Here is a 27,467-nt window from a genome sequence, read left to right as displayed (position 1 = left end):
TAGCTTTGTAAAAGACCTCTGTAATGTGTATCTCCTTCCACAAAATCCTAATATTCCAAAAGTGCCATAATTTAATTAAATTTCAACAACAAATTAAAATTTCTCCTGTCACTATACTGAGGCACATACACCTCAGCCAGCATGAACGTGTATCGTTTTTGCCACCAAACCCTAAAGGGAAACAAAAATAAACCTACATGTTCCTTCTGACTGGCAAATTTCTGTTCTGATATACCAAAGACCTGAAGCCAAGTTTATACTGCAACCTTCCTTCCAATTTTCCTCTGAGGAAGTCCTGAGACCTTTGTGAGTTTTGGCTTCTCATTTTTTGCCAGTCTGAGGATTAGGATTGCTGCTTATACTTCCCTGCCACAGAAGAGGCTTTGGAGATTTCTAGACTGATTTAGTCAATGGAGTGGCATGAGTTTGGCTCTGAAATTTAAGGCACATGAGTAGTTTTTAGAAAATTGCTTTTAATCACTTCTCCAATATCTTTAATGTCTGAGATCCTTGCATAATATGGTATTAAAGGGACACTGTCAGGTCAAACCTGGTTAAACATAACTAATGTTCAAAAATTAAGGTTTCCAGAAGTAAAGAAAGAGATCAAAGTGTAAAATTCAGGGAAACACCTGCACCACTCATTTCTTTCAAATCCTTGCTGATGGGCAGTGAGAGCAGACCAAACCTAAAAACCCTGCCTAGCACAGAGGTAATCTGTCCTTCAAAATGCAGGGGTGCTATCACCTGCAAGGCAGGTGACCATGCGGGGTCAGGTATGCAGTGCTTGGCTCACCAGTCTCAGAGGACAAGGCAACACAGCCCTGCGATCCCCTGTTGTACTGCTCCCCACACTGATTTCACCACTCACCCATCCAGCAAAAACAGGTGAATGCTTTGATTTTTGTTTCTGCTTTCTTCTCCACCAGTCCATACAACTCTCCACCACCACTCCTGTAAAGGACTGGCCAAAGTCTGTAGATGCACTGCGCCAATTAAACACTGATAAGAAGAGGGTTAATGTGCATTCATTAACTGCTGCAAGAAACATTCAGCTCCTTCAAGACCAGACAATAAGCACTGTTCATTGGTTGAGTACCAAACTCAGGAAAACTAGGTCACAGTGCTAATATTAAACAACAAATTTTTAGTATCATTAGTTGTACATATGTCCACTTTAGAGTGAAAGGTACAGATACACACACTTTTCTAATTAAACAGCATGTGCTTTAGACAATTTTTCCCCTGCAAAAGGAAATTAAAAGGCACATCTCTCTCTGTCAGAATAATTTCATCCATTTTTGAAATATAATCAATTATTGGACAAAACAGTAGCAACTGCCTTTAATGACACATCATAGCTCCAGACAGGTGCAGGTAATAAGAAATCACATAATGACTAGCGAGTTTAAGTAAGAGGTTAGTCAACCTAAGCAAAGTACAGTTGTGCTGGAAACTAGCCAGAACAATCAAGTTGTAAGTAGCTTATTGAAACTGTGACAGAGAAACAGAGTGTCTTAGCCAAAACACTGTTTCAAGAGCTAAAAAGTGCTGTCAAGCACCATAACTCAGCTCTGCATACACTGTGCATGTAGTGAAACCAGTACACAATGTCACTTTCAAAGAACTTGTGTTTTCTAAAAGACTATAACTAGTAGAGCCAGTATTTCTGCATTGTTGACCAGGTTTGTCAAAATTTTAATTAAAAAAAAAAAAAGTTACACATCTATACATCTTTTTCCAGTTAGGAAATTGTTACCTTTAAAGAGTATTAGATGAAAGCAAATACTCTTTAAAAAGCAACAGATAGTCCTGAGGCTAATAGAACTGCATCAGTACTCAAGTATACAGCACCTGTAAAGATCCAAACCGATTTTCAGTACCAGGGAATGAGGGAGGTAATATTTTCAGGAGAAAGCATGCCTGTGAGAAGTCAGTATACTGCAGCCTGTGACCAACCTTTACTCATACACACCAGAGGAGGGAAAGAATTTTTCGTTATTACAGCTACTGCAAGAATCCACTGCAAGAAGAGTGTCCTAAAATATTAAACCCTTTTAAAATTACCTACACATAGAGCAAGTCAATTGCAGTAACACTGGATACCTGAAATGCAGCCAGAGTTCTTGTAAGCTAACACTCAAGACTATTTCACAAGAGCTCAGGGTATAAGCATATTGGTATCTCTTGAACCCTTACCCCTGGAAACTCTTCATGGCAACTGGTAAATTACTGCCAGCATTAAAGAGATTTCCAACTTAACAGGCTGTCTTGAATAAGCTTTTCAGGGCAGGAACTTTCTGGTTCAGCATCCATTACACGCATGGTTATGGTATGAAGTAATACAACAACTGATCATTAAACAAAGAACACCACTTCAGTTCCACTTAGGATAGAAGTACATTGTCATACTCCAGGGTCACATGCAGTAAAATATGAACCCATGTAATGTCTTCAACACACTCTTCTAGAATTTCCTTGTGTTCAGGCTACCCTGCCATGGGGTGACTTCCTGGCTTTGTAACACAGATATGCTGGGGTTCCTCTTATCTTCATCACTACAGTAGATCAGTACATCTGTTAGCAATTGGCAGCTTTTGCTTTTCTACTCTTTCTTACCTACTTCTTTGCCCCAGTGTTCAAGACTGGGGCATCAAGACTGCACATCCATGGAAATACAAAATTATAAGTAATTGAATTTGCCAGAAAATTTTATTCACTAAATTTCAAAAAGACTTACAAGAATATCGTGCAAATAATTTCATTTGAATGCTTCCACTGTTCACCAGTTCACCATGCCCAATTATAAAACAGCTATCAGCTAATCTCAAACTGCCTTTGCAAGCAGACTGCAGATTCAGCAGACTGTCAGATTCCCCTTTTAAAGACAGAAATAATTTCAGGTTACAGCAGAATTTCTGTGATTATTTCCTAGTAACTAATTCAAACTCGTCCACTGCAAAATATTCCCAGATGTTCACAAATAAACTGCCTATATTAACAGAAGTCATCTGTCCTAGCAGGATAAATACAGACACATATTAAATATAGACACATAAATACAGAGTAGGATAACAGAACTTCTTAGAACTCTTCAGATATACTGAAGAGAGATTTTAGATTTTTTTCCTCAGAAAAAAATGTAGCATGTCAGCTTCGCAGAAACATATAAATTCAGTCTTCAATCCACAGAATGCTATGACATTTTCTTTCACAATTAATCTACTGTACTTAAAAGCTAAGTATGGATGCCTAAGTGCTTTTCTGGATTGGGGTCTTATATCAAAGACTCATAAAACTGTTTCCAATATTTGATCTCAATCTTAGCCAATAAAAGAAAAACTCTTTGACTTTAATGGGCTTTCCAGCATTTCTGATTCCAGAGTAGACTGCATAACACAATTGGAAGAATATTTCTGAATGCAAGTATTAGTGAGGCTATGACAACAAAACACAGGAAATATTAAAACCAAAACTATCTCTGTCAAAGAAGGTCCACCTTAACTCTTGGAGCACAGAGCTAGTGAATTGATGGAAAGCTTAGCCCAATGTGAAATACTAGACCTTTAATTAAATTGTTACTTTTTATTTTTAAATTTATTAAGTAATCAGTTAAGGCTTTCTGCTATCCCTGAGCACGTAATGTTTTAGAAAAACACATCAAACAGCAGTTCTACAAGAGCACGCCCAGCTTAGGACATGGTTTGCAGCTGGAGGGTGTGAGCAGACTATCCTGTCCCACTGCAGACCCCAGGGCAGCAGACTATGTGGGAAAGGCCGTGTAGGCACTCACCTTAACACCTCTGACACCAGCCCAGCTTTTGCAAAGGAGCTAAACACAAGAAATCTCAAAACAAAATTTAATTCCTCAGCCCTATCCTTGAAACAGGTCCCAGAAACATTGCTAGAAATCCTATATTGGCACAGTAACAAAATCTTCACGGGCCTGACAGCTGCATACAGCAGCCCTTGCACACACTACAAGACAGGCAGGCTGTCACAGGACTGAAATTCCATTTTCCAAAGAAAGACGAAGCTCAGGTGATTTCTAAAGAGGCTGAAGGTATGGTTAGTCCCACCTCTGCATTTCCCACCTGGACACATCTCACCACTCCCATCAGTTCTGCCCTCCATACCACCTTGCAAACAAAAAGGTTTCCTTTTCAGTGCTAGCTCACTGTTAAATGTAATTAACTGTTAAATGTCATTAACTCATCAAATATCACAGACCCAGGAGCAGCCACCTCAAACCAGCTGGAGGAAGAGCCAGCCATGGCCTGGGAGCAGCCAATGGGAACTGCAAGGAGACATCCTCCTGCCTCTTTGTCCCACCTGTCACCTGAACACACCCTTGGGCTCTCCACCAGATCTTACTGCAGTTTCAGCCTCATGTCCAAGACACATTCTGTGATGCCAAGCTTATCCCATTGTTTATTGCACTGGAGGTTACAGCAGCAGCCAAAGGGACCCCCAAAGGCTTGGTTTCACTGGGGCCAGGCAGTGAGAAGCAGCTGCGGTTGCATTTTATGCTGGGCTGCACAGGATGACTTGGCAGCCATCGCCACTGCCCTCTTGGCATGAAGCTGAGCTGCGGCTCCTGGTTCCCAGCAGACCAGGCTGTGTTTCAAGGCATACTCCCCTGTCTGCTCCACCCTGATGACAACTCTTCTCCCTCCAGTCACAGCTCCAGATGGCACTCAGCCTTCCAGCATCACTCTCTGCTCACCAAGATGGCTATCTGCATCAGATGGTGTTCAGATGGTGTCATGAGCTGTTCTGGCAAGAGAATGAGGGAAGGGCCAGAGCATGGGCAAGGAGGGTACTGCAAGGAGAATGGACAGGACAAACACACTGACAGGGCTGAGGTTGCGCAGCACTGCCACCCAATCTTTCTGAAACACTGGTTGGCTGGCAGGCACAGAGATGGACGTACTTCATAAGCATTTGGGATACACTAGTAGAAGCTCTGATATGCCTCTTTGGGGGTTAAACTGCACCAATATAATGTAATTAACTGCACTGGCTTATAGCAGTAGGACTGATCAAACCTGGGATCATTCCACCCCAGCCAGGCTGGTAAAAAGATTTATATCCACAACCTGACCTCAGCAATGCAGCCTAGGCCAAATGACATTACAGTCACAACAGGCCACAAGCCCTTCAGAGATATGACTGAGTCCCTCATTGTCAATGCACCTCAATGGAAATCATTTTTATAATGAAAACACATTATTTTTTCACATCACAGAACTGACACAAAGGTGCAGCCATGGTGTTGGTACCAAGTCCTAGACCATTGCACCTGAAAATACCGAAGGCTGGGAGGCAAGTCTGCCCAGACACAATTCCTGTGCAGAGTTTTTCATTACTGGCAACACTGAGACTTAATAACCAGGAAAAAAGAGAAACACCAATTTCATTAGGAAATCAAGGACTTCTGATTTGGAAACAGTGACACGAAGATGTCACAAGACCGTTTTTCTGACTTGCATGTATCAATGTACAGCACAGTAGAACTCAGCTTCTGTCCTAGTGAAAAGAACAGCTAGAAACTCCAGAAACTGATTTTGGATGCCTCCTTCTGTTCCTATAGGAACTGCATAGGAAAGGATGAAGACAAGTACTTAATACATCCTGCCTTTCTTGAGGCTTAAGCACTATGGTCCCTCAAAGGGGCCTCTCTTCTTTCAGGACTGGGAGGGGAAGGTATGACCAGCTCAAAAACTAAGGCAAAATGTTAGAGATGAGAACATAAAGCAAAAGAACTAGTAATTCAAAGTATACAGAATGGATCACAAGGGTTTACCTAGAATGCATGAACACAGAAACAGGTTTATGTATTACACAGTGGTTGATAGAGCCAGTCTGAAAACAACACAGAAGGAAGATCAAAACTTGCCAAATTGTGGCCACCTCAGCTTCCTATTGTGCTGTGAACTGCCCAAGGGGTCTCAAACTCATTACTCATTCTCAAAAAATAGGATTACCCTGCTTGGACCAACTACCTCCCTGGACAGCACACAAAAACCTATGGATTGGCTTATCGAGGGACATGTGTGGGGGGACCCATGTCTTCAGTTAACATAGTGCTACTAAGTGAAAAATAAATTTAAGATTATCTAAACCACAAAAAGGAGGGATGAAGGGAGTGATTTATTTAGAAAAAGAAGTAGGAAGAGTATTGCACATTGTTCCCATAGATTTTCCTCCTAGGAAGGTTTCATTCAGCTTCAGCAGACCAGATTAGAGCCACACAGATGGATGGACATCGTAGATGGGATATAACAGTCCAGCATGGTCTGCGCCATCCTATTTCTAACACCAGTCATGTTCAGTGTAGTGCTGACCCCAGCGTGAAGGGACTGACCTTCCCTTCTTACTACTGCAGCTTTCCCCTGACATGCTATCCTGTACTGCAATCCCACTTTAAAGGCAGTACTATAAATCAAGGACAATTCTGGCCTCATGACCATTAAAACCTGTTTTCTATTATTTGGGGCTTCTCTCACTGTGGTTATACAGGGGCGAACAAGAACTCCTTGGCATGATAGAGGAGTGACATGCTGCAGCTGTTGGGCACATGAGGCTCTCCACAAACAATGCCAGTCAGAAGGTATGCAACATTTCATTGGCCCCAGGGGGACCTACACTCTTCGGTGCCAACAGCATTTTTGAAAACTGAAATTCAGGCACATAAATAATTGAGATGTTTTGGAAAATGTTACCTGCAGCCTAGAGTGGAGTACTGTGTGCACTGCATAATCATGTGTATGCATAGACAGACATATTTATCTACATTTTCCTTTATGAGCTGTAGAAATTTTAAACTCACCTACCTTCTGGTCTTTGAAAACTACTACATGGCCTTTTACTTTTCACTTAGGTGGTCACAAAGGGGAGGAGGGGGAAGCAGTAACAAGTAGAAATTATCTGTTCCCTGTTCCTACAACACTAAAACAAAAAACAAGTGAAGGTAGAGCTCTAAGAGATATGCCTTTTTCTGGTACAGTTCTGTATGATTATTATGTTTTCTTCCTGATTCTGGTTACCTCCAGGGACAACATACTTCAGCACATTCACTACTGGGTAATCTCTGCACTCCTGACCTCGTAACAACCAAGAAAGCTTCGGCATCTTTTCTTTATCAAGCCATAAAACAATCAAGGAAAGAGGTACAAACATAACAATCGATTTTGTGCTTATTGTGGTTTTTACACTACTATGTAAGCCTGTTACTACTTTAAATAAGGTTGTTATGCTATAATACAAACTTAGTAAAGTCTGTAAACTGATTTCACCACTTCAGAGTATGCTTTTAATTAGGGAAAAAAACAAAACAAAACAAAAAAAACCCAAACAACAAAAAACCCCCAAACACTAAAAACACACTATGATGATATTTTCTTAATGATGATTATTTCAGGCTCATACCAGTATGAGCTTATGCTTATAGGTAACATTGCAATTCCCCTGGGAGGTCCAAAATACATGAACCTCTAAAAACTGACCACTCTGTTTTTGTAACAGGAGTTTGTAGTTTAATTTCAGGTGTTCACAACTTAAAACACTAGCTGTTTTTTGGGGGGTTTTGGTGTACAAGTAGATGCTATTTATTTTGAAAATTATATTCATAAACAGACATAGAAAGAATATTGCACTATAAACATATTTTTGTCAGCAAGTATATCAGAAATGGATACAGTATATTTGTTGCTACAGCATGATCTGTGTGAAATACCATTCAATATTATGTATAGTAGCAGAGTTCTCTTCTTAAACTCCCAACATCCGAATCACAAACGTTCCATCTCTAAATTACAAAACGGAGCAAAACCAAACCAACCAAACAAAAAAAACCCAAACAAACAAAACCCGAAACAAAACAAAAAACCAAAACAAACCAAAAGAATACCCAAAAAAACCTTTCAGTCAGCATCATGGTAAAAAGAAGTGAAAGTTTACTAGAGCCAGAGGCACTTGTCTTGCATATTACACCTAACCTCATGGCATTCAGACAGCGCTGCCACGAAACCGCCGTGCGATGTCCTGCTCGTAGCGTGGGCAACATTTTTTGCTATAAGCCTTTCATGGCTACCAGAATACAAGCAGATGTGTGTGTGTATAAAATCACTCAAGTCCCCGTTTACAGCAGCACAGGGGACTAATCAGTATCGGCAGCAGAACATCAAATCCCTGGCGAAACAGCTCCGCGTAGCCCAAGGGGTTCTATTTGCCGAGACCTAACCGATCTGCTCTCTCCCCGAGTCGCCTGGACTTTCAGACGGACTCTGTTGCCATTTGCGGATTAGCTCAGACGCCGCTCACGACACGGCGAGTGCCGTGCGCCCCGACGGAAACAAAAGAGCTGTAGCTCCGAGCCAGCCGCCCACCACCCACTCTGCGCGGAGACGGCCTCTCTAGAGCCGAAGGGACCGTGGCCCAGGAGAGGACGAGGAGTATCGGTCCCCACAGCCGCGGGTCACCCGGGGAGAGCAGCGGCGCCCCCGGTGCCGCCCTCACCTGCGGGTCCGCGCGCTCGCGGGGCGGGAGCCGCCAGCCGCCGCCCCGCCAGTCCCGGCCGCCGCGGCACACGGAGCCCAGCGGCGACAGGAGCAGGTCCCGCCACGCCGCCATGCCCGCCGGGCCGGCGATCCTTGTCCCGCGGCAGCGGCGGGGCGGGCGGGCGGCGCCCTCGCGGGCGCGGCGGCTCCCGGGCCGCCGTCCTTTACCCCCGGCCTCTCATTGAGCCATGTGCTTCGTTGGTCCTGTCCCCAGTATGTGAAAGTCTACGCTGCCACAAGGCACCGACCACGCTTTCCTATGCGAGGCGGCCGAGTATCGGCTCTGCCTTCGCTGCAGCCCGCCGGGGAAGCACCGACGGCCGCGCCGAGCACCCTCTGTGCAGCCCCCCGCGGACACGCTTCACCCCGTGCCCACCAGCGCTTTGTTTCCACCTTGCCAAGTTCTTCTTCACGTCGGGAAACCGGATCATAGGTATCCCGAACTCAGTATATGATTTTTGCCTATGGTTTGCCTGCATCTCAGCTCCCCCTCCTAATGCTTGAGTTTTGATCCTGGTCATTTTTTAGGGTCCTGTAAAAGTAAATTTGTGGTACAAGTTACAGCACTCATGACAAATCTAAGAGGAAGGTCCAAGAGTAAATCAACAATTTTCTTGAATTGTGAGCACTGGAATCATATGTAATCAAGACATTATTAAAGACAAAAGGTGAAAAAAGAAACAGTAGCTGTATTACAGCTCATGACAATGAACTCAAGCAGTGAACAAGAAAATAGGATGTGACCAGTGTATTAATGAAAGTCTTCATAGGGTGATGAAATTTGGATATAAACCCAAATTTTTGAATACTTAGGTTCTTGATCTTCCTTTTCTTCTTCATATACCTTCTGTATAATTTCTTCCACACTGACAAAGAAAACTCAAAGACCACAGCCATCAAACCAAATCAAGTACCTGCAGCAATTATAGCTGGTTGTACCAAATGTGGACTGATAAAACAGGCATACACCATTCTCCCTTTATTCTGAGTTTTGTTCTGTTTCCAGTCTTTTGTATTTTCTCCAACTTATCTCAAACCTCACTGTTCATTCAATCTCCAATTTCTCTTATCCCGAACTAACCTTCTTCCTATGCCAGGCTCCAGTTCTTTGGTTTCTCAGCTCTGCCCGATCATCTACTTCTACCCCACTGCTGCTTTTATTTTGTTGCCTCCAGTTGTACCACTGTATTGATTGTGAGCGCCAGTGTCCATCTTCCTCTGGATTTTATCTGTATTTCCAATCCACTTGCTCTTTCTAAATGTTCCTCCCATTTTCTGGTCTCTCTATTTTTAATTTTCCTGCCCAGCCAAGTCTTATCTTCCTCTGTGGTGTTCAGCTCTCTCTCTCTGTCCCCTACAGGAGAGGCTTGCCTTTGGATCACGCTGTTCCAGTGCATGAGCCTGGGAGCAGAGCCTCTGCGAGCACCAGGGAGAAAATACTTCACTTCTGGTTCAAGAACCCCAAAAACTCAGCAGCACCCCAAAAACCAGAGCAGGAGCACGACTCAGGGCCTTTTGAAGTAGTGGCTGTCAAACTTAGCACTGGTTTCACATAAACTATTACTTCAAAGACAAAGACAATAATAAAATTGCTTCCAGCCCACTGCCAAACACAATTTTCTGCTTCTTACACTGCTTCTATTTTTTTCTTTAGACTTCTTATATTGCACTTCCTACACAGTAGGTCTTAAAAAAGCATTACCGCTTCTAATAACAGGATGGACTTCTAAAAACTTTAGCAGGTGTTGAACATCACGCTCATTCTTTACCTAGGTACACTTTTTAAGACACTATTTTCAATTAAATTTTCTCAAACAAGTCATCCTGAGTCAGCATAGAAGTTTTCAGCTTGATTTGCTAGTATCACTGATGTTTATAAATGAAATAAATAAATGCCCATGCCCACTCTTTATTTGAAGCTGAACTCTGTAAGAAACCTGAAACACATGTATCCCAGCACAGGTGCACTGGACTTACTGGGACACAGCTATGAGTACATATTGCTCTGACTGCAAGTATTTTCTTAATTCTAAGTTTCTGCCATTTCTTTCTAAATTGTGAAGATTTTTTCAGACATACAGAATTGTCAGTTTTCCCTGGAATCAAGTCCTGCCATTTGTAATCTAGTAAAAAACCTAAATATCTCCTCTGAAAAGCCATGTAAACCAATTCTCATGCTGCAAGTTCCCACACCCAATTCCTCAGCACTTCACTGATACGAAAATACATGTGGTATATTTTATAACAGCCGTTTTAGTAGTTCAAAGTCCATATAACTCTCCTGTTATCTCTAGAAATCAGAACTGCTGAGATGTTTTCTCCTTATCAATCTTATTTCTACAGACTTACCTTGGGATCAGTGCTATCTTCCTTGCCCATCTTTTAGGCTTCTTTTTTGTTAGTCCTATATTTCCAGTGCCTAAGCTGTCACCTCAACAGCAGTGCAGCCAGCTCATTTCTCAGATGCTCATCAGGAACAGTGCATCAGATGTCCTGCTTTTCGTGGCCTAAGTAAGTGAAATGCATACATGTCAAAGTCTGACTGCATTAATTTATGTATAACCTTGCACTATTTTCAAAGTACAAAAATGCCATACCAAAAAGCATTCTTAAAGGAAGATAATATGCTTAACAGAAACCCTTATTAAAATAGCAATGGCTTTGTTTCTGTTGTTTCCATGGGGGGCCTGTAAAGGCATAAAGATCCACATGTTCACTCTGTTCTTTTGTTCTGTTAGATCATACCTCATACCCAGTAAGTACACTGCAGTGGTTTTTTTTTTTCCATCCGTTGCATTTAATCAGGCAGAATCTACCAGAAAAGGTCCAAACTATCTCACGCACTAATCTGTTTTAGAGGGATCTCCCAGTTTCATTGTTTCATCATCTCCAAGCACACTGAAGACATTAAGTTTTGTAAGACTATGTACAAACCTTTGCCTTTGCCTTAGTGTCATAGTAGACCTTCAAGAACTGATAATGCAGCAAAGAGAGGAGCAAGGAATGAAACTGGTAAAGACTACTTCTAGATTCCTCCCCAGTCCATATCATCATCAACAAATCAGCCTGGGTTTAGGCTAATTTACCTCTGTCTTCCAACATAATTAAAGAAGCCTCATAAGTTAGTCAAACACCAAAGGCTGACAGCAGATACATTGAACACACTCATCAGATGATGACCATTTCAGCCTCTGCTTTAGCATGCTGTGGAAAGGCACTGTGGCACTTATAGCACAAAATATAAATCTTGTTTTACCATGCAAATTCTGGACTACAACAGAACAGAATCTTCTGCCTTGGTCTTCCCCTTCTACATACACTGTGTAAAGGCAAACTCATGGAATGAGCTTAAGTCATGCTTTATGGTTCATTTCACAGTATGCAAATATGCAATGATTTTTCCAGATTATTCCTTCCTGCTGCCCACTGCACACTGATATTAGAAACTGATCTGCCAACAAAGGACAATATTACTTCCCTCATCAAAAATACAGTTATTTTTTGATTCAAGGATGAGTTTAGCTCAGTTGGTTAGAATATGGTGCTAATAACACTGAGGTCATGGGTTTGATCCCTGTATGGGCCATTCACTGAAGAGTTGGACTCAATGATCCTTGTGGGTCACTTCCAACTCAGTGGAGTCATATAAATGTCCGTCATCTACTGGTTCACATGACAGATATGCTACAACATGAGGCAAGAAGGAGGACAGTTTTGAATATTGAATTAGACACATACAAAATGCTTTGTGGTCTTTTGGTGGTTTTTAAGCAGATCATCCAGAAGTTGCAAGAAGTAGTTAATGATATCTGAGTATGGCTTAAAATCATTCAAAATAGTTATAACATTGTATTTACATGAAGAATTATTTGAAGTCAGCAGGACAGTCTGCAGAACTTATTCTATGAGAAAAATTGACTTTTTACAAGTTTTTATTAGAGTTTGTAAGTTTACAGGAATGTAATGGGGTAGGTTTCCTCAACTTGATGGTCACAGTCACAAATATCGAACCATAATTATCCCGAAATGTATTCTGAAATACCTTTGAAGTCAGTGCAGACCCAAAGAACAAAATGCAATGGTACAGTTTAATCTTGTTATAATCATGAATCGTTTCTGTCCTTCTAGCAATGGTGCCAAGGAAACCAACTTCCTAAAGTAGGACATCACAGGCCAGAATAGGGAAATAACATTTCAGATGCTGTCTGTCGTCTCTGTTATTCAATTTTCTTAACAGAGGCAGGAAAATTAGTGAAGGCACGCCAAGAGGACTCAGTGTAGGTGTGTTTGGCAGCTTTAAGATGTAGTAACCTCCTTCTCTTAAGAATAAATCCTTCACAGTGATAGAGAAGCCCAATGTATTTTTTCAGGGCAACAATCATAGATTCAAAGAATCATTTCAGTTCTAAAATCAACCAGCCATTAACCCAGCACTGCCAAGTCCACCACTAAGCAATGTACTTAAGTGCCACATCTACACATCTTTTGAAAATCTCTAGGGATGGTAACTTAACCACTTCACTGAGCAGCCTTGTTCCAATGCTTGGCAACCCTTTCTGTGAAGAAACTTTCCCTAATATCCAATCTATTGGCACAACTTGAGGACATTTCCTCTTGTCCTATCTTGCTGCTCAGGACAAGAAATGAACACCCACTTCACTATAACCTTCTTTCAGGTAGTGGGGAGAAGGACAAGAAAGATGCAGAATCAAAGGATAACTACTTCAGTGGCCCTTACCTCAACATTCAGTGACTCCTTAGATGGTATGTGTATCTAAACAGTAACACCTTAAAAATTTTTCAAGTTTCTAGGGAGTCTTCCTTGACCAATAGCACAGTCCCTACTTCTAAGAATAAGCAGTCTTGAAGGTTTTGTACAATAGTCGCAGGCAACACTGCCTGTCGTCAGTTTGTTCTGTCATCCCTTGTATCCCTCAGAGTGATTAACATATTTTTCAAACGCATCATTTTTCAGAGTACCCCTAAAAAATTTGAACTCTGTCTGCCTTTTAAGCTCCCTGGACTGAGTTAAATGACAAGCATATAGATTCTTCAGTGACACTTTCTCCAGATGTGACCCTGCAGCTCTCAAAACCTCATCTTAAAACAGTTTTCAAAATCTCTATTTTCCTTTCCGACTTTTTTTTTTTTCCATACTAGACACAGTATATGTGGAGTTGGTACTGGGGCTGATACTGTTCAAAATCTTTGTCAGTGACATGTGGAATTGACTGCACCCTCAGCAAGTTTGCTGATGGCAACAAGCTGTGTGGTGCAGTTGACACGCTGGAGGGCAAGGAGTCCATCCAGAGGGACCAAGATAGGCTTAAAAAGTGGGCTGAGGCAAACCTCATTAAGTTCAACAAAGCAAAGTACAAAGTGCTATACGCGGGTTGTGGCAACCCTAGGCACATCTGGTTGAGGGGAGAAGTGATTGAGAACAGTCCTGCGAAGAAAGACATGGGGGGTGGTCAACAAAAACTCAGCATGAGCCAGCAACATGTGCTCACGGCCCAGAAAGCCAACCAAATTCTGGGCTGCATCAAAAGCAGTACAGCCAGCAGGCTGAAGGAGGTGATTCTTTCTCTCTGCTCTGCTCTCATGAAAACCCACGTGGAATGCTGTGTCCAGTTCTGGTATCCCCAACGTAGGAAGGACATGGAACTGTTGAATCAAGTCCAGAGGAGGGCCATGAGGCTATTAAGAGGACTGGAACACCACCCCTATGAGCGAGTTGGGACTGTTTCAGCCTGGAGAGGAGAAGATTACCTGGAGATCTCACAGCAACCTTTCGATATCTAAAGGGGATCTACAGGGAAGTTGGAGAGGGACTCTTTTCCAGGAACTGTGGAGATAAGACAAGGAGTAATGGGTACTAACTGAAAGGGGAAATTTAGGTTAGGTATTAGGATGAAATTTTTTACTATGAGGGTGTTGAGAACAAGTTGCACGCACACATTGTGATTGCAACTGGAAGAAGTTGCACGGACATGTTATGATTGCCACAACCCTGGAAGTGTTCAAAGCCTGTTTGGATAGGGCCTTGAGCAACTTGGTCTCATAGGAGGTGTTGGGACTAGATGATCTTTAAGGTCAATTCCAAACCCTTAACATTCTGATTCTGTGATATCTTTCTCACAGGCACTATAGAGAAGACAGAATTGGAAAGAGGTTTGTGTTAGTATTCATTCTCAAAGACCTATCAAAGCAAATGCTTTGAACTTTAGAAGAAAGGAGACAAACAAAAATCTTTCTGCTTTAGACTGAAAAAAAGGAAGTTATCCACATGACTTCTTCAGTTTGAACTAACCAAAAATTATTTACCTAAAAATCAAGGGCTAAACAGTGATGAACATACAGAGATTACTCTGCTTCTTTAAGAAAGAAGTCTGCCTTTAGTGACCATGGCTGGAGGCAAGAGGAAAACCTGAACTTACTAGGGCATCTGTAAAACACACTAAGCACACATATTTTCAGAGTAGACTTAAGGCAACAGCAAATGATCCAGCATAAGAAGATGGGCTGATTCATGATGAATAGTACTGTCTATCATCTATGCCAGTCTTCCAAAGGCTTGAGGCAGCTGAAAGCACATCCACATTCATGTGATACTGTGCCTTTAATAATTGCTGATTGCTCTGCAGGCAAGTCACACACACTTGACTTTTGGTTTTCACAGCCTAATCAAGCAATTGTGGGATCTGGACCTGAGGGTTCCCCTCAGGCACAGCTTGATGGCAAAGCCATGGCACAAGAGGCAAATGATCATATATGGATTCACCCTATGAGCTGTACCTGGCCAGCAGGGCATGCATGGCACTGACCACACCCTGCTGAAAGCAGCAGGTAGACGATCACAGGCACAAGTAAAATTGAGATGTCGGTGTCAGCTAGGCAGAGCACTGTTATGATTATTATTGCTTTCAGGCTGTGTTTTGAGGAGCTAGCCCATAATAAAGGACCAAAACATAAATCTTCAAACATTAACTTGGCTGTGTGTTGCTGGCTGCTCTAATTTCACCTTTAGGGGCCTAGATTTCTAAAAGGAACGTAAAGTAAATTTAAGCTTGCTTCTATTCAGGAAATTAAGGAGTTTGTTACCTCATATGAAACCATTTTAAGTATTTTTCCTTTCTGAGGAAAAACTGAGCAGCCTAGGAGAGGAAACAAGTTTGGTTGCATCCTTGGTTCAAACTGGTATGACTGATTATTCTTTAAAAATATATATGATCAAATAGACCTTCAAGTTTTTAAAAAAACACACTAAATACTGATATTTGTTTCCTTGACTACTCGAGACTTAAGACAAAAAAAGGACCTGTTCTTGTAAAGATTAGTAGAGTTACTGCTCACTGTCCTGAAAGCACAAATCCTCTATAGAATGAGTACGCTATAATTAGAAAACTACAAATCAGAATACATCTCAAAAAATCAAATTCCACTATTAAAATCTCTAGTTAAACAGTACAACTAGATTAGAGAACTTCAAACATTGTATCTTTAAAAGGCAAAGTGTTTCTAATTTTGGTTACTGAAAATCTAATAATGCACTTTTATTATTCCTGCAAGTCAATCACAGAGGCTGGTAATCAGCATAGAATGTGGTCCAAGGAATTTTGAGTTAAAGAGTTTTGATTGCTGAATTTGTTATTGAAATAACTGGTCTTTACAAATTAGCAATTCTAACCTCACTTTAATTTGAGACACCTGAAAAAAGGTAAAACAGAAATCCCAAAATGATTTGTGATTGGACTAGTTAGCACTGACAAATCCAAGACATTCACAAATAAACTGCACAACATAAAAAGGGGAGAAAGGAACGCATTGAAATGTATGTACCAGAACCTGTCTCAGGGCTCAAAATAATGAGAAAGAAAAATACCTTTTACACTGTTCGTGGGCATAAAAGCTAGTAGGAAAGTAGGCAGACTCAGTATCTATTTCTTTGACTCAAAGGGACTCCAGTAACTAAGCTGGAGTACTTAAAGCACTTTGGGCATCTCTGCACTGCATGTATGGACCTAAGGAAAAAACACTACCATATTGGACTCCAAATCCAGCACAATTTCTTCCTGAAGCTTTGTGCTTTCATAGAAATTTAAGGCACTTTGATATTCACACTCTGGGTTTGATGTGTCCAAAGTATAAACAGTTTTTGCCTGTTATCTATACCTTTCCTTCTCATATCATACCACATTTCACAATAATAGTTTTGAATTATTTTTACAAGTTAGATTTAAACAATTAAAAGCTGTCTTTGTTGTCCCTGTATTTTTACATTACATATTTGGAAATACAGAGGTTTGTCTGAAGTAGACTTTTCTCTTTTCAACCACAAGTTTCTCTAATTTCTTAAAAGTAGAAAAAATATTACCGGATACACAGATGCAACCCTTTGTGATTATCTGATTTAAAAAGCACTGCAGTTACCAGCTAACAATCATGAAAGCAAATGATTTTGATAGTTTACTTTAAGCAAAGTAGTTCTTAATTAATAATTACACAATTAGAAATAAAATTAGGTTTTTTTAAATCCCAGGAATTAAAAGAAACTGAAAGCAATTTTCATATTCTACAAGTTGAAGCATCAAAAGGAAACATCCAGCATAAAGCATCAGGCCTCAGAAAGGGGCATTTGACACTTCACAAAAATTTACTTTGTCTTCCTCCTGATTTCATATTTTTTGTCCTGGTAATGGTGACATATCACTTTAAAGAAAACTATTTTTTCCCTTCAGTAGTGGAAAAAGTTATTTACTACCTGTAGGGCTTTAAGAGAAGAAAGACCAATGATTTTTAAGTCCTCAGAACTGACTAAAAAGTCATGAAGACTATTTTTTTTACCAGGAGTATTTAAAACATACTTATTAACAACTAATCAGTTCACTTACAAATGCAATAGCAATTAAAATAGACTGTTAAAGTACACTATACATCAACATCAAATTCTCTAATACAAAAAGCATGAAGTAGGAAGTTTAATAAGACCACCAGAAAAACCCTATTTGAAATTTCCTCATACACATCAAATATATTGTTACCTATATACAAACATTTAAATACTTCTTTTTGAGTTAGTTTCTTATGAATTACCACTTACCTTTTTTTCCCTCATATTATCACTTTACATTTCAAGTAGCCTTCAGCCACCGATCAAGGTTTCCATCTAACACACAATCAGACAAATCTTGTTCCCCAGTTCTGACTAAAAGAAGCAGTACTACGAAGCAGTGTCAACAGATTCCCGTGTACTAAATTGATAATTGGATTTGGTTGGTTGCTTTTGGTTTGGTTTTTTTCCAGGCAAGGGACTTGAAGAGATAATTAAGAGATGAATCAAAAATTCTTGCCACGACGTTTTTACTCTAGTTATGCTGAAAACCTTGTGTCACCTTATGATCAGGAACCTGTGACTTGATCTGCCTTTATTTATGTATCACTGTAAGGAAATCATTAGCATTCATGATGTCACAGCTTGAAGTTTCAGTAGCAGTTCAGAATAAAAGCGTACGGAAACCATTTTTCAGATTCACTGTAACTTACTGTGTATGTGTATTGCCACCTAGAGAGTCAAGGTTATAACTGTAGCCATGGAAATAATTCAGCCAGCCCAGGCATACTAATTATTATGAAATGTTTCTTTGAGCATAAGTTTTGCTGCAGCAAACAGTGAGTCTCTGCAGTCTAAACCTCTTACTGCAGCAGTTGTGAGATGCTTTCACAAAAGCGTACATGAATTCCCCACAATGAATCTGCTGTAACAAGAACATGCTGGCAAATGCTGGACATTAATTATCTTTGTTGTCACCTGGAAACACACATATACATTTGCACTCTTTATCTTCTTCATGAAGCATCCTGTGGACTTTTCAACCACCTATATACCTAAGCATGTGCTTTTTTATTGTCCACTAAATTCTTGGCCTTGCCAACAGGAAAAAACATCATCCAGTAACTGTCAAAACACTGAGAAACCTAATAAATTTACTGTTGATACTCATATTCAAATTAGTGTACTGTTGCTGTGCTAGAGCTAATGCTGCAAATAATGTTTCTTGTCATTGATCTGCTGGCCAACTATACTTTCACCCATAGGCTGCACTACTTCATCATCATCTACCTTCCATTACCCAATTTTTTTCTTCTTTTCTTTCTATCACAGTCTACTTACCCAACACATGCTTACCTGTGCAGCCTGTTTTCCATAGCAGTTCTTCACTTTCCTGATTTGGACTGAGCTTTAAGCTTCTCCCAGAGGCTTATCTATCTTGGGAACCATAGCTATAAAGCAGGCCTTCAATAAACACAAATTAGACAGTGTAAAACAGGCCTCACGTTTAGAATGATGCAGAAAATTTACAAAGACGTGTACTACTTTGCTGTTTAAATCTGCTCTGAAGCATATTGAACTCAAGCATACTGAACTCAAGCATTTGACTTATTATTATACATTTACTTGCAGATGCAGCACCCTTATCAACCTGGGTGGTGTCTAGGTCCAGTCAGCCTTTACACTTGTGATGCTGAGTTTTCCTTTTAGACAGAAATATTTTAAAGAATAGCAAACTCACAGGTACCTGAAGAGAATATAAACAATTTTTTTCCTGGGATTCAAAAACATCAAATTAAGACTGTCAGTTAGTATGTAGCCAATGAATTGTCTCAGGACTTGTGCTGGCAAATTAAAACATCTTAAGCTTATATATAGTTTTTATACAGCTTTTGAACAAAAGGTCTCTAGAAAAATGGAGTCAAAAGTCAAGACCAGCATTTTGATAGTTCACAGTGACACATGGCATCTGGAGACACCAGACGCTGTGAAATGTAATTTCTCAATCACACCTTTTGTCAGCTCTAAAGCAAAGTTTATGTAACCTATCATCAGTCCCCATTACCTTTTCCAGCTTTTTGCATAACCCGAACTCTCAGAGTAATTTCAGAAAGTTTTCCAAGGCTTTTAAATTTACCTCTATTTGCAAACAGATGAATGGAAAAAATTAATCAGCTTGGCAAATGGTCTAAAAGTAGCTGTAACATTCCAGCCCATTACGGAGTCCACAACTGGAACAAACTAAGATGAAAGTGCTTGCCTACAGCATAATTGCAAATGAAGTAAACGTACAGCCTACACCACCTTGCAAGCTTAATTTGTTTTAAAGGACTTATCTATTTTGTTACGGAATAGATCAAATATGTATTTCAAAGACACATCTCCTGTCCCATGAGTACAGTGGAAAGACAGATTTTAACACTAAAATGCAGTCTATTGCTAGGACATACTTATTGTGTATGAAGTGATTTTAAGTGACTAAAGTGTGATGCAAAGATGCTAGCTAATAATGCAAAATACTGGATCCTGAGAACACTGGATGGTGTGAAATATTATAAACCCCACAAACATAGGAACACATATATTAGCAAGGGTTAAAAAAACATCCTAGGTAATGTAACCAAATCAAACACCTCAACAAATTAATAAATCTATTTCTTCGTTAATTTATTTTCGTTAAACATGAAATAGTTGCATTTTTGCCAGAAAAGGTTTTTAAAAAGATTTTGCAAGACAAGTTGATGTATTTGGACTTAAAATGTTAAAAATGTCTTGAGAAAAATACAAATTGTCCAAATATGTATCCAGATAATCTAACAGAACGTTGAAGCATATCCAAACAAGAATGAAATGCTTGAGTCAATAAGCCTCGTCCTTTCTTCAGCAGGCATTCAGAGACCCTAACAAGCTAAATGAATATGCAATAAACAAATACAGATACCTATACAGCACAAATACTGGAAAAAAGTTTCCAAATGTTTACCAAGAAAGCTAACGAGCTGACTATTTTAAGGAAATAGACCTAATAAATCAACAAAGTTACAGAAGCAACAATTTTAAGAAATAAAGTCAAGAACTTCACACAGTAATAGTCCCAAACTTTTCAAATACATGCAGGTAAAACTTTATTGTCCTTTAGCAAATACATTATTAAAAAAAAATGAAATTCAAAAGTTGCCTTCTTTAATGATGATTCCAGAAAAATACAATGTTTTCTATCCTTAAAGACAATTCATATTTGCAAAATGTAACAGTCTTCCCATAAAACTTCAGTCTATTATTTCTAATTGTACTTCAATTTGTAAATAAACTGCAAATCACAAGCATTAAGTTTGTATTTCACAGCAAAAAACACTGATTCAATGAACTTCGATAAAAAATTTCTGCAAAAATTCACAGTCTCTGCAAAAACTACACCTCAGTCAGTACAGTATGAAAAACTATATGCGGTAATTTAATATTGCATTAACTTTTTTTGACACATCTGCACAAACCTGCTGTTTAGACGCTACCAACTGGTTCAGAGCTAATGTCACAAAGACTAAGAATAGCAGTCTGAGAATGGACCGAAACCCTAAAAGCTGGGTGTCAACTATTATGTGTAATGTGAAAAAAAGAAAGGGAAAAAACTTCTCCACAATGAGAATGTGAAAAACTTTCAGAAGAATGGCAGCTTACAAAAGAAAATATCCCCTTTTCATTCCCCCTCTCTGCCACACAAACTTTTAGTTTGCATAGAAAAGGGAATGTTTTGTCTGGTCTTGACAGACTCTTATTTTTTGGTTTAGCTATTACACAGAAAAAAATCACATTAAAAATCACTACAGATTATGTGCTTTATGATAAATTCATATGTTAAATAGTTCACTTTCAGGTACCACAGTTACATCTTTTCGTTCAGGACAGACAAAATGATTTTCCACCTCCCTTTGATATGTAACATATCCACCTGTTTCTTTTAATTGCACCCTTAAGTTCTAATTTTCTGTATTCTTCTTTTAGTCTTCCTCCATGTTTTCAAGTATTCTTGTTAGGCATCATAGCCTCCTCCATACTGCATACCTCCAGAGAGCTTACTATAAAGTACCCAATACCAATTATCCCATTCACTTAGGCAACTCAGACTTGCTTTTGCAGACTGCCACAAGTTTCTTCAAGATGGTATAAGCATGCTTATTATTCAGCCAAGTAACAAAACCTGAATCCCACTGGAAACAAGTTTCCAGCAAGTAAATGTACAACTATGAAACAACTGATCAGGTTTCCATTTCAGTCTCTGTGGTATCAGTCTTCGAAGGAGTTCTAGTGTTTGATGGAGTCTCCCCAACTAGGTTCTGAATATCAGACAAATCAATAGTAGGCAGTGGTGCTCTCCAATACAGGAACGAGTTATATGGACAGAATTCTTCTTGCTTTGAAAAGAGACAAATAGACAAAGAGGCAACAAAACATTAATTTGTATCCCAGCAGTAAAAAGAAACTTTTTATGCAAGAAACTAAAACAAGGAGGACTTACTCAGGTGTTCTATATTAACAGTTCTTAAAATTTTATGATTTTGAAGTAAATCACAATTTATTCTGCCTTTTTAAATACTCTTGCAAAGAACTATCACACAACCTCTGTGAAATACATTCATAACTGCACCAATTTCTTCAACTTACAACCTTTGCACAGAAAAATACTGTAAAACTTGTGCAATTATTGAACTTTGCATACAAAAACTGCTCACTGCTTTTTCCTCTCATAACAGTATGCAAATTTCATGCACATTTAAAACGTTCAGAAGACTGTATTTACCTACTTTACATCAACTCAGATGATGATAATTGCAAGATAACTAAGGCATTGCATAGTGTTTAAACCACATTTTGTTTCTTCTTTTCTCTGTCTAAATTTCATACTCAAGAGAGGAAAGTTTAAGAACTGGAAAGCAGTATCAGAAAAATCTTGGAGCAACATGTACTTATCTACTATTTTAATATGGAATTACATTTAAAAAAAAATTGTTTTAAACGTCTATTAGAAAACACACTACCTGTTTATAACCATGTCATTGTTATAAACAGTGGCCAATCTGTGCATGTTTCTATGGACACAATACAGAGAAGAAGAGGAATTCTTAAGTCGTTCCTTAGGTCTTGAACATGTATTTCCTTCTGGTATTTAAAAACAGTAAATACTGTCACAAATCTAAAATAATTCATTTCCACATAATATTTGTTTGCATTTTTCTAACATACAACTAGAATTTTTAAATATTTTACTTTAGTGTCTCAGCTGTAACAGGTGGTAACAAATAAGCTGGTATAACTGTTTTGGTATTTCTCAGACCACAGTGTGGCCTGCAGGGGTGGTGTATGCACCCCCACCATCAACTTTTCTGGGCCTCTGCAGTATGGCTCTTGAAAAAATTCATGATTTGTCTGGTTTTGCCACAGAATAAAAAAATGTAGCATTCAAACAACAGCAGTATCACCCCTATACCCTCTAACATACTGAAAAATTATGCTTCTTCCCACTTCCCAAAAGAGAGACAGACACATGTAAATTCACCATACTGCCCATTTAAAGAAAACATTTTTCTATTTTTTACCACACAGACTTCTCCTGAACTGTATACAATCTGTTGTACTAGGTAACCTGTTTCTACTGCAAAACCCTGCATTATTCAAGACCTATAACAATTAAGAGAAGATGAAAGGTGCACATGTTTCATCACAGCAAGTTGGCTCTGTGCCTGTAGGATACTACTAATGTGAATTTGTTCACTGGGAAAAGACTGTCTTCAGAAAATAACAAAGAACAAAAATTCCCATTAATGAGAATTGAGACCAAAACCAATTAAATTACATAGTGCCAGTGTACCGCACAGCATTAAAAACAATCAACAACGTGTGGCAGGTATGGTTTTCCAGTCTGTATTTCAAACTAGGCAGCCTCACTCACACAGAACTGTGCAAGGCACGTGGCAAACAAAGTCTTTGAAAAAAATCTCTGGCAGTGGAGTTTCAGAAACTGTCAACTACCTTTACAAATACTCCCATATGTTTAATCTGAACTCCCTTTACATTTTAATAAGTTTCTGCTTATGCTGAGAGCTAAGTACTTAAAAACAGAATCCTGTACTTTGTATACACAGAGTAAATGACTGCATGCTTGTTTCAAAGCGATTAGAATCTAAAACTTCACAAAAATATGCATACTCTTAATTTTGGACTCAGACTACATGCTTGATTAATCTCAGAACATTTCACATCTACAGAGCAGCAGTATTTCAGTGTATTAGTAACTCCCAAATTCAGTGAGAAAATGAAAAAACCCATCAAGCACAAAAGACAGGCACAAACGCTGAACATTCACACCTAAAAGGCAAAATAAAGAATCAAATATTCACCTTCAGCTAAATAGGTTTCAACACATGTGTTGAGAATAAATTCTATCAAGACAGGCAACATGTAGCAAGATCACAGATACGAATGCTCTGTTTCTATGGACTAAGTTGTTTAATTTTTAAGCAGTTAGTGTTCCAACTCTAGTTGCAAAAGCGGGCTTCCAAATAAAATTAAAATAATATTTCTTCTCTGGCCAACTTAATATAATTGGAATTGCTTTAAACTTCAACAGTGTGAAATTAACAGTATCCTGATCAAGCTTATGAATATAAGTAATGAAATACACAAGCCACAAACAGCAAAGAATGATCCCAACCTAGAGACTGTACTTTCAGAAAGGTCTAAAAATCGACATCAGAAATATCCCTATAAAAGACTTAAAATATATGGGTAGGAAAAAACTGGAAGAAACATTCTTGCCTCAGGTGCTAACCAAACTTTATTTTAAAACTAGAGCACTTTTTATACAACACTGTACTTAGAGAAAAAAACCTGTTAAAAATACAGTCCTACAAAAATATTTTATATAGAGTACTACTCTTTAGTGTGTGGACATTCAAGGGGCTTCTGATCTTCCTATCACTGCTAAAGCTTACAAAACTATGCCAAATAACCCCAGGGATAAGTAAAGAATCCGGTGTTATATCTGCGATGGAGTTAAACTGCTCTTTAGAGGTTTGCTCAATTTGTTTAATTGCTATGCTTCCAAACACACTTGTTCCCTCTTCAAAAAAGAAAGAGATTCTTGTTTAAATGGCACAGCCTAAAAAGGCTGTATAATTTTCACAGGACATAGAATTTTTCTTCAGATTTTCCTTTTTGCCTTAATTCTACCATCCATCACCAAAAAACCCCACTAACCAACCAACCAAGTAATAAAGCAAACGTGAAAAGTCAGAGCAAGAGAAAGAACAGCCACCATTTTCTTTACAGATGGATTTACAGATGAGTGTTATACTATGAAAGGCCCCAACACCTCAAAACCAGTCTACAATTGTAATTCAAAGTCCACCTAACCTGATTAGCCTTTCTGCTACTTCCATATCACTTGATCTAATATTCTGGTCTTACTTAAAAGGTCCAGGTGGGACACAAATTGAGTTTATATACATCAAACTTCTAGAGAGGTGTGAAATTTGACTTAGCATTTTATTTTTGGAAAATTAAAACTTTCTTGGTACCAAATTTCGTTTTCTGAACTACTGCGTGAAGCACGGTCAAACCAGAAAGAAGAACGCATGCTGTTCAAAGTCAATCAGAAAAGTAATCTCAATATACCCTGATCATTAAATCACTGATGCTCTTCCTATGACCACCAACTCCAATAGATGTTTTGGTTAAAAGACAGCTTTGGTATTGGTAATAAATGGCAAAACACGAAGTTCAAGAAGTTGATGCTGTGAGCCTGACCCTCGCCCTCACACAACAGACATGCTACTACAATAACCTTTCCACCACGCTGTTGGGAAAGGGATGAGGCAGAGTATGGACTCAAGTGAGGTGAACTCCTGGCAGGTTGTTTTCCATCAGTTTTTCCATGGCGGAAGGGAGGGGGAAGGAAGGGGAGTGGCGTTGAGAAAGCTGGATGCTACTTCTCGTTTCGAAAACGAAAAAAAGGAGAAAAAAAAAAAAAGAGTTTTAAACAGCCCACGGCGGATTAACCCCGGAAGGCACAGAAGGGCTGCGCGGCCCCGAGCGCTGTGCGGTGCCTGGCTAAGGCCCGCCAGCACGCCGCGGTATCGCTTCAGCTGCTACCGGCACCGCCCGCCCATTTCCCTCCCCGGAGGCGAGGGGCCCGGCCCGCCCCGCTCCGTTACCTCGGCGGCGGCGGCGGAGGTCCGCTCTTTGCCCCGGCCCCCGGCGCATCCTTCCGCCGCCCGCTCGTCCTGGGGCACCCCGGGCCCGCCGCGCCGCCGCCACCCGCCCTCCCCATCCCCCGGCGGCGCACGGGTGGCGCTGGGCCCGGGCCGCTTTCCCGGCGGCGCCTCCGCCTCCTCCAGCGGCCGCTTCGCCGCGGCCGGGCCGGCGCGCGCCGGTTCGCCCCGAGGCCGCCGCTCGGCCGCGCGCGGCAGCGGCGGCACGCGCAGGAGCCGCTTGACAGGCACGTGACACATCAACGGCTCCGCGCGCCGCTTGGGCATGAGAGGCCGCGCGCCGGCGGCTCCGCGGAGCTCGCGATCTCCGCCGGCAGATGCACCGCGCCCGCGCACGGACCGCGCATGCGCGCCACGCCCGCCGCCGCCGGGTGCCGGGGAGGGCTCCCGCCGCACTTCCTCACGGGATGAGGGAGCGGGAAGCGCGGCAGCCATGAAACTCAGCCAGCAGTAAAGCAGAGTCAAACACGAGCGAGATCAAGCCATGCCCCAGACTTTAATATCCAAAAAGCCCCAGGTCCATTACACACACTGTAAAATAGCGGGAAGTGGACGCAGAGACGTGAAACTTTCCATCCTTATCTTCACAACCGATTTCAGAATATACCACGTAAAAAACCCAAACAAATAAACGAAGAAAAAAACCCAGGCCCTTTTACATTTGTCAAACTCCATATAAAGAAGCTTTACACTTAAGGTTATGAGCATTTTATTTTACATCTGTTACTATGTACAGTTTAATAACGACCTAAAGTAAACAGTGTCATCTGATGAACACCTTGAACATTCTCCCCCACGTATACAACCGAATAGAACAGTGATCACATTCTATAATACACAAGGACCCTCATAACAGTACAAGTGGTGAATTCTAGGAACTCATAAATAGGTAGGTAAAACACTACTAACACGGCTCATTCACAAGATTATTTTACTTCCAACTCTTAATGTGACTTGTGATTTAAAAGAATATTGTGCAGGGAAGATGGCATTTTTTAGATCAGAAATAAAAGCACACCACCATATTATACCTGATGTAAGCAAGTAAAAACATTTTCAGAAAACACATAAAAATGGCACCTGTGACAACATGGGGTGGTAAGGAACAAAACTACCAGAACAAAGGATAATGACACTCAACCAGAAAGAAAGAGTCCCATTGCTTGTGAAAAGCAGGAACACGACATTCCAAGTTACAGACGGGAGAGGAGGCAGAAATTGGGTAACATTACAGATAGATATACTACTCAGTAATAGCACAATTTACATTCACTTAAGCTATGTCTGATTCCAAGGAGCTTGAAAATTAAGTAAAATGCTAATCATATTCTGGTAGAAGAAAAGCAGATTTAAAGCAAAGAATCATAAATTCCCTCAAAAATTAAAGTAAATGGTACAATACAGAAATTAAAGCAAGTGGCTTTTTTATTTTTAAGTGTGCAAGGGGTTTTATTTTTAATTTTATGTTGCAATAGCACTGTTTCTTCTTGAAACACATCTCTCTTGGAGCAGGGTAGACCTTTGACACCTCATTTGTGGAACTGAGTCATGGTGGTGCACTTTTAGAAAGAAGAGTTCAAATAAGACTAGTTTAAGCCATGGTATACTTAAAAACTGCTGTTGATCAGAAACCTCTATTTCAATAAGGATTCTGAATGGAAAGGGGCAAAGTACTGAAAGATATACAGATGTGTGCTTTCTTATGTGGTGTTCAAACTAGAAAAAAAATGTCGGTGTTTTTCCTCCTTGCAGATTTTCAATTTAAGAATAAAGGCACAAATTTCTGGCCTTAATTGGAAAAATCCAAAA

General features: G+C 40.1%; 2 protein-coding genes across 2 annotated transcripts in view; both read right to left on the bottom strand.

Moving 5' to 3' along the window:
- Positions 1-17,941, bottom strand: part of LOC116780807 (transient receptor potential cation channel subfamily M member 6-like) — a 31,625-nt gene extending 13,684 nt beyond the window's left edge. The window contains exon 1 of the mRNA XM_032676148.1: positions 17,662-17,941. Coding sequence (XP_032532039.1) covers positions 17,662-17,676 — 15 coding nt within the window. The 5' untranslated portion in view covers positions 17,677-17,941. The remainder of the gene's footprint in view (positions 1-17,661) is intronic.
- A 2,539-nt stretch (positions 17,942-20,480) lies between these two features.
- CZH9orf40 (chromosome Z C9orf40 homolog) lies at positions 20,481-25,940 on the bottom strand. Its single transcript, XM_032675882.1, has 2 exons — positions 25,602-25,940; positions 20,481-21,803 (listed from the first exon to the last, which is right to left on the bottom strand). Exons 1-2 carry the CDS (start codon positions 25,923-25,925, stop codon positions 21,648-21,650), a joined length of 480 nt encoding a protein of 159 aa, XP_032531773.1. The 5' UTR covers positions 25,926-25,940; the 3' UTR covers positions 20,481-21,647.
- Between the last annotated feature and the right edge of the window lie 1,527 nt (positions 25,941-27,467).

The sequence above is a fragment of the Chiroxiphia lanceolata genome, chromosome Z (assembly GCF_009829145.1).
Source record: "Chiroxiphia lanceolata isolate bChiLan1 chromosome Z, bChiLan1.pri, whole genome shotgun sequence".
NCBI lineage: Eukaryota > Metazoa > Chordata > Aves > Passeriformes > Pipridae > Chiroxiphia > Chiroxiphia lanceolata.
The sequence above is the reverse complement of the archived record's forward strand: the minus strand, read 5'-3'. Positions and strand labels throughout refer to the sequence as shown.